The sequence below is a fragment of the Mauremys reevesii genome, linkage group 1 (assembly GCF_016161935.1).
Source record: "Mauremys reevesii isolate NIE-2019 linkage group 1, ASM1616193v1, whole genome shotgun sequence".
Classification (NCBI taxonomy): Eukaryota; Metazoa; Chordata; order Testudines; family Geoemydidae; genus Mauremys; species Mauremys reevesii.
Window position 1 is genome coordinate 10,843,068 of NC_052623.1, and position 8,573 is coordinate 10,851,640.

The following is an 8,573-nucleotide window of genomic DNA, read 5'->3' on the forward strand; positions in this document are numbered from 1 at the left end:
GTACCTCAGTCATAGGTCAGAGGGTCTCTTTCCCTTACTCAGGCATGAGACATGCACATGCTGTGTACTCAAGGCCTTAAACTTTCTTAATAGAAAGAGGTGCGACCCAAGCCCAGCTCCAAATGCCTGCTGCTAGCTCTCTATTGGTTCCAAACAACCCTTTCTGCCAGATCCAGCTGTCCCCAAACTTGGTTATGCTGAAACTTGGATGCAGGGTGTGAGGTCTATCTCCAGTGCTAGAGCAGCTCTCAGTGCTCATGCAGAGGGTGGGGTCAGGATCAGACCGAGGGGCAGCCCAGCAGGGCTCTGTTTGACCCAGACAATGCTCTCCAGGTCCTTCACTCTCTGAAAGCACGTCCTGATTCCCCCTCTTACTGCCAAGCTGCAGGAGGAGCCCAGAACTCCAAGAGGAGTTCACGTTTTTCACTCAGTGCCTCAAATTGCTGTGATGAGGCACCCAGAGCTGAAATCTCCCTACGGTATTTAGCTCTTCCTCCAGTTACTGTAGCATCCAAACACCTCTCAGTCTGTAACATATTTATCAGTACAACACGCCACGCGGTAGGGCCGTGCTACTAACCCCACTGGGCAGATCCCAAGGCCAGAAGGCACCACAGTGATCACCTAGTCCGACCCCCTGCACAGCACAGGCCAGAGACCTGCCCCACGATAACTCCTAGAGCAGAGCTGTTAGAACAACTTCCTGCCTTGATTTAACAATTGTCAGTGATGGAGAATCTACCACGGCCCTTGGCAAATTCGTCCAATGATTAATTACCCTCATTGTTGAAAAAAAATACACCTTAGTTCTAGTCTGAATGTGTCTAGGTTCAGCTTCCAGTCATTGGATCAGGTTATAACTGTCTTCCCCAGATTGAAGGGCCCATTGTTAAACGTTTGTTCCTCACGCAGGTACTTACAGACTGTGATCAAGTCACCCCTTCACCTTCTCTTGGTTAAGCTAAATAGATTGAAGAAGTGAGCTATAGCTCACATCCGAAGAAGTGAGCTGTAGCTCACGAAAGCTCATGCTAAAATAAATTTGTTAGTCTTTAAGGTGCCACAAGTACTCCTGTTCTTTTTGCAGATTGAGATCCATGATTCTATCACTGTGAGGCAGGTTTTCTAATCTTTTCATCATTCTTGTGGCTCTTCTCTGAGTTCTCTCAAATTTATCAACATCCTTCTTGAACTGTAGACACCAGAACTGGACCCAGGATTCCTGCAGTGCTCACACCAGTGTCAAGCACAGAGGTAAAATAAACTTTCTGGTCCGATTTGAGATTCCCCTGGTTGTACAAGCTGTATTGCACTAGCTTTATCGGCCACAGTGTTGCACTGGGAGTTCACGTTCAGCTGATTATCTAGTATCACCCCCAAGTCTCTTTCAGTCACTGCTTCCCAGGATTGGTCCCCCACCCAGTAAGGATGGCCTACGTCCCTTCTTCCTAGATGTACATGTTCACATTGAGCTGCATTAAGCCACACGTAGCTGAGGCACAGAGGGACTAAGTGACTTGCCCAAGGTCACAGAAGAAGTCTGTGGAAACACCTGGAACTGAAGCCAGTTCTTCTGAGTCCCAGGACAACACTTTAACCCCTAAACCATCCTTCCTCTTGGGGGTTAGTGGCTGGGGAGGGAGCAGCTGGGGGCTCAGCACGCTGAGATTACCAGAAACTCAGGGGATTAAACTCCTGTGACATCATTGAACAGGAGCTCAAGAATAATTCCTTTCTCAGATAACTCTGACTCATGCTTTCTCCTGAATCTTTTGAGGGACAAATCCATTGGCCAGGGCCCACAGCAGGGTCATAGTGGACAAGCAACTCCACATGAGCTCCCAGCGAGACACAAAATGGGAAATGTGACCCATAGGCATGTAACCCTTCTGCCCGTCAGAACTGGCAGCAAAAAGGGCCAGGTTCTGTATCTAGGGGTTCCTTTATAATAACACAATGAAAAACCAGCTCGAGCCCCCACCCAGTGACCTGGGACAATTACACACCATCCCTGGGTGCCTCTCAGAGGCAATACTTCCCCTCTCGCAAGCACAGAGTCTGAGTGTAGCAAAAAAACTTTTAATGAAGGAGGGAAACAATGTGGCATTACTTTGGGGAAATACCACAAACAGGATGCATAAACTTAAATCATGAGCAAAGAAGTCCAGCAACCCAGAAGTCCCATTAATGTGCCCGTCCTTTCCCTGCACCTCACTAAAAGCTGCTGTTGTTGGATCATACATACCTAGAGTTCAGAGGTGCATCCTCAGAGTTCACCTCCTAGCCTGGGCGGAAGAGGTGGGGGAATAAGGAGACACCTTACACACTCCGTTGCCCGGGCCCTCGGTCACTGCACCAACACCTGATTGCCATGTCTCTCCACCTGCTGGCCACACCTCTCATCCAGCCATCCTGGTGGCCACACCAAGATATCTTCAGGGCCCCCACTTATCACAGCTCTTAGTGATTTCAGCTGTTAGTAGGGAAGTCTCTTGCATCAGAGATACTGTCCCAAAGCAGGACTAGTACTTAGACCTAAGTGTCAGTGATTGCTACTCTACAGCATATAACAAGACTTTCAATTGACTCTAAATTAGCTCTTTTATTATACAGTGGAGTGTAATTCACTGGTCTTTGGAATCCATGTCTCCTGTCTAGTGAGTGCTGTTCAGTTGAGGGTGAGTCCCTCAATTAGAAAATGCCAAGTACAGTTGCATCCGACAAAGTGGGTATTCACCCACAAAAGCTCATGCTGCAAAACGTCTGTTAGTCTATAAGGTGCCACAGGATTCTTTGCTGCTTTTACAGATCCAGACTAACACGGCTACCCCTCTGATACTTGATAAGTACAGTTCTGTTGTCCTTCGTTCACACAACCAGTATGATGATCCTTTATTATCCCTGCCCCAATAACAAAAGAGTTTGGGGATCTCGCAGCAGCCAAAGTGACCATTTAGGCCAGCAATCCCATCATGCTGAGCACCTAGGCAGGGTGGGTGTGCCCATGCAAATGAGATCAGCCCCTGAAGTCCTTTTCCACGGCTCACCACCAGATGTCAGGGGAGAGCTCATTCAGACTGCTTACAGGCACATAGGCCTGGAAGGAACATCGTTGGTCAATGAGCCCAGTCCCCTGCTATGGCAGGCGACTGCGACCACGGGATATCATCCGGTATGTAAGCCTGTGTATGCTCCAATTTAAAATGAGCTGGATTTTTTGCCCCACCCCGCACTGCTCCTGTTGGGAGGCTGTTCAAGAACCTCCCTCCTTGGAAGGTCAGAAACCTCCTTCGCCTTTCCAATCTTAGTTTACTACTGGACAGTTTCTCCCTGTTTGTTCTTTTGCCAACACCGTCCTTCAGCTTCAGGACCTCATCTCCTTCCCTGGTGTTTACCCTCCCCATGATGTATTCAGACAGCAATCTGACCCCACTCAGACTGCCTTGTATTAGGATAAACTAGCCAAGCTCTTTCAGCCTCCCTGTCAGCCAGGCCCTCCATTGCCCTGAACATCCTAGCAGCCCTACTCTGAAACCTGTTCCAGACTGAATTCTTCTTTCTGGAATACGCGTGACCAGAATTTTACACAGTTTGCCAGAGGAGGTCTCACCAGTGCCTGTTATAAGGATATTAACAACTTCCCTATCTCTCCTGAGACATTTTAGGATCTCATCTGCCTTGTTCACAGCAGCATCACATCAGTGGCTCACAGCCATGATGAGACTGACTAATACACACAGGTCTTTCTCCTCCTCTGTCATTTACAGCTTACCCTTGGCTCTACAAACAGAGGTGTAGTGGGTAGAAGTGGGGAAGATTGAGAGCTGACTAGATGACAGTGGACAAGCACGTTCACAGGAACAAAATACCAGCTACTGATGGGCTCTTTAATCTATCTGGGAAAGGTATAACAAGAACCTTTGGCTGGAAATTGAAGCCAGACAAATTAAATTTGGAAATGAAGCACACATTTTTAACAGCAAGGGTGCTTAACCAGTGGAAAAATTGCAATATGAGGGTAAATGGATGTATTTCTGCAGCCTGTGATATACAGGAGGTCAGACTAGATCAATGATTCTCAAACTTATTTGATCACGCCCTGTCCTCTTTGTGTCTATGAGAGTTTATGTCCCCATTCCCCGCCCCGCCATACAAATGCATTTACTAATCTATGCCATGGTGATGCTTCACTTCATTCAGTGGAGTTGGATTTTTTTCTGTTGCATGAATGAGCCAACGATCCATTGGAATAAGAGCAAAAGCAGAAATGCATTTGTGAGCCGTGCTTACAATGAAATGTGCACACGCCGTAGCAAATGGAGCCATATACCGATGGCAAAAACTTTGTATAATGCTGCTCAAGCTTAACAGAAATCCATGAAAATGCACAGTGCCACCTAGAGTCAAATCCACAGCACCATCTGATGACTGGATCTGTCTGGAGCAACCAGATTTGCTAATTATTCGTTGCTGTGGGGAAAATGTGAACAGTAAAGTTTTTTCCCTAAAGCTTCTCACACACCTCCATGAATACATTTCTCGTCCCCAGAGGGAACCTGCCCAGAATGAGAACCTCTGGACTAGATTATGTAATGGCTCTTTTTGGCCTTAAATCATTATCTTGGCTGCAACTTGAACAAGTTGCTCCTCTGAATGTTGATAGACAGTCCCTCACTCTCACAGACCTTGGGAGACAGGCCAGTCCTCGCTTACAGACACACCTCCAATCTGAAGCAAATACTCACCAGCAACCACACACCATACAACATAAACACTAACCCAGGAACCTATCCTTACAACAAAGCCTGATGCCAGCTCTGTCCACATATCTATTCAAGTGACACCATCATAGGACCCAATCACATCAGTAACGCCATCAGGGGCTCATTCACCTGCACATCTACCAACGTGATATATGCCATCATGTGCCAGCAATGCCCCTCTGCCATGTACATTGGCTAAACCGGACTGTCTCTACGCAAAAGAATAAATGGACACAAATCTGACATCAGGAATCATAACATTCAAAAACCAGTGGGAAAACATTTCAACCTCTCTAACCACTCAGTGACAGACTTGAAGGTGGCAATTTTGCAACAAAAAAAACTTCAAAACTAGACTCCAAAGAGAGACTACTGAACTTGAATTAATATGCAAATTAGATACAATTAACTTAGGTTTAAACAGAGACTGGAAATGGTTGGGTCATTACACTAATTGAATCTATTTCCCTATGTTAAGTTCTCCTCACACCTTCTATGGGTCATCTCAATTATCACTTCAAAGGTTTTTTTTCTCCTGCTGATGATAGCTCATCTCAATTGATTGGCCTCTTCCAGTTGGTATGCGTACTTCCACCTTTTCATGTTCGCTGTATGAATAAATATCTCCTGTCTGTATGTTCCATTCTATGCATCCGAAGAAGTGGGCTGTAGCCCACGAAAGCTTCATAAATTTGTTAATCTCTAAGGTGCCACAAGTACTCCTGTTCTTTTTGCGGATACAGACTAACACGGCAGCTACCTGTCAACAAGGATAGATGTTGGACAAGAAGAATTAAGATTGTCACAGTAAAACTGGGATATATGGTCTCTCTACCCTCTAAACAAGGTCCTTTCTTGTCTTGGGGGAAATCTCACAATTGTCCCACGCTTTGAGCTGGGAACAACATCCCATCTATGCTAAATGCTTATCACCAAGCAGGTCTGACAGTACACCTCAGTCTCTCCCATTTGGGTGCTTGTGACCAGACTGCCTGAAAACGAAGTTCATTAGCAAACACTACAAAGCAATAGAGAAAAATATTTTTTAAATACCAAGCAGCTGTTACACGTCTACACTCATCTATCTCACGTCTCACTACAAGCTAAGTTGGACAGGTTTTGCTCTGGAGATACAGGAACAGAACTAGCCCAATTTACATTCTTTTGGGAAGCCAAGGAGCTCTTTGAATCCAGCCTAGTTTTCCTGTGTTTCTCAGAGCATCTTCCCATCTGTTTGCCCCTTTCTTGTGGAAGCAGCCTGTTCTGATACCTGTGTGAGCCTGGGCCCAGCCATCATAGTGCTCAGCCATGTCTGTGTGGAGCTGACCTTTGCCCTCAGACTGCTTTCTCCCAGCCAGACATCTAATATGAGGCCCCCATGGCCGTTGATCCATAGTTTGGCAGTTAGACTCATTCAGCCTCAATGTCTTGCAAACACTAGTCCAGTGACTGAACTGAAACTTCCAGTGATCCCGTGATGCTCCAACACTCCCTCAGAAATCCACAACCTATCCCGCACTGTCACCCCTGAGCACCCCCCCATTATCCACAGACACCAAGGGGCCAGAGTCATGGGGCTTCCCAGAAGCAGCTGTCACAGAAGCCTGTGATAAGAAGCCTTTTATAGCTTAAGGTCAGAGGCATTATTCTGTGGAACCCTGACATAGCCCTGATCTTAGGGTTTAAGAGTATTTGAGCACCTTGAATGTATTTATCCTCCCATCATAACTGTGAGGCAGGGTAGGGCAATTATTGACCTGTGCAGAGTCTCAGAGAGACCCTTGCCTTCCCTGTAAGGTCCTTGCAAAGACTTACTCTTAGCCTTCGATACTTAAAACAAAATCCATCTTTGTGTGACCACATTTATTCAGTCTTCTCCAAATCACAGGCTTTCCTACTCTCTGGCCCCATCCTCATCCCTTAATCAGGAACCCCGCATTGCCCTGCTTCCTGGGGTCAGGGTTGGGCTTCCCACCTGGAGAAGGGATGGAGCCTTGGGTAAAGGGGAGTAGTAGAGGTAGGGATTCGGGGAGGAGATGGGGAAGAGGGAGAGGCCTCAGGGGAATAGGATCCAGGAAGGAATAAGTGGCTGTTGACATTCCTTGTGTTTTTGTCTCCCATATCTCCCATGGAGCCAGGTGATGAACTGATCCATCACTTGATGAATGCCCTGATTATCCTTGCACGAAGGTGTTTGCTTTTCACGCTGTACACGATTGGATTTATCAGGGGCGGGACCAGCATGTAGACGTAGCCCACGAAAATCTGAAGCAAGTGAGAAGAGCTATTCCCAAACCTGTGTATCACAGCCAGGCTAATCAATGATGTATAGAAGACCAGGACAGCGCAGAGGTGCGAGACACAGGTGTTCAGGGCCCTGAGGCGCTCTGCGCGGGACGCGATGCTCAGCACTGTTTTGAGGATCATCACATAAGACAGAAAAATGAACAATGAGTCCAACCCCACAGTGAAGACTATTATGAACAAGCCATAGATGCTGTTGACTGTGATGTCTGAACAAGCCATCTTCATGACCTCCTGGTGCAGGCAGTAGGAATGGGAGAGGACATTGGCTCGACAGTATTGGAACCGTTTCAGGAGAAAAGGGAGTGGGAATATTAGGGCCACCGATCTTAGCATAAACACCAGTCCCATTTTAGCTATTCTAGGTGGAGTTAAGATGGAAGCATATCTCAGCGGGTCACGGATTGCGACAAAGCGGTCAAAGGCCATCAGCAACAGCACGGAGGATTCAATGAATGAAAGCGAGTGGATGAAGAAGAGCTGGGCAAAACAGGCACTGAGGCTGATCTCCCTAGAGTTAAACAAGAATATGCCCAGTATCGTCGGTATGGTGGCTATTGATAAGCCAAGGTCTGTGATGGCCAACATGGAAAGGAAAATGTACATGGGCTCATGGAGACTTGGATCTGTTTTTACAATGAACAGAATGACTGAATTTCCTACTATTGAAATAACATACACTAAGCAGAAGGGGATAGAGATCCAGAGATGGACATCTTCCTGCCCAGGTATCCCGGTGAGAAGGAACACTGCAGAGTTGAAGTTGGTGTCATTGACAGCTGACATAATGTACTGGGCAGGTCCAAGGAGTTCAGAACTTTCCTTCCTGAAAGTAAAAAGAACAGGAGACTAGATGATATTTAACAAGACATCATTCTGCTCTGAGTGCAAGTCTAGAGACTCCCAGGAGCTCAAAGAAAATGAGCAAAAACAATCTTGGATTTACATCACCGATAGGATGATAGGCACTGACAGACTGGATCAGAGCTACAGTCCATCTAGCCCAGTAACCAGTGGCCAGTTCCAGATGCTTCAGAGGAAGGTGGAAGAAGCCCTGCAATAGGCACCCATGAGATAACCTGCTCCCAAGGAAAGTTTCCCCCTGACACCCACTAGTTAGACATATTTTGTGCTGTAAATCAGGAATGTTTACAGCCCTTCCAAGACTTTTTTCAAAAATATCCTCACTACTGTACTTGGAATTTCTGGTTACCCATATAAACATCCAGTCCCTCTTTGAATCCTGCTAAGCTCTTACCCACTGCATACCTTATGGTTGGGAGTTCCAGAGACTACTTGAGCATTGTGTGATTTTACAATTGTGACATTCCCACACCTTTCTGGCCCTCTGCTTCTGAGTTTGGCCCAGTGTAATCACATTACAAATGGATGGTGAAAATGGTCATTGCATTTATCTTTCCTCCATTGAAGCTATTTATAAATGTGTTTCATTGACTCATTAGATTAGATTAGATAGATAGATAGATAGATAGATAGATAGATAGA

The 8,573-nt window shown here is 46.3% G+C and overlaps 1 protein-coding gene across 1 annotated transcript; it reads right to left on the reverse strand.

Moving 5' to 3' along the window:
- Positions 1-6,917: 6,917 nt before the first annotated feature.
- On the reverse strand, positions 6,918-7,853 carry LOC120372503 (olfactory receptor 51G2-like). Its single transcript, XM_039489687.1, has one exon. The coding sequence runs from the start codon at positions 7,851-7,853 to the stop codon at positions 6,918-6,920; it is 936 nt and encodes a 311-aa protein (XP_039345621.1).
- Between the last annotated feature and the right edge of the window lie 720 nt (positions 7,854-8,573).

Bases quoted from the DNA above. Each gene is read 5' to 3' on its own strand.
- LOC120372503 (XM_039489687.1), bottom strand. From the start codon at position 7,853: ATGTCAGCTGTCAATGACACCAACTTCAACTCTGCAGTGTTCCTTCTC.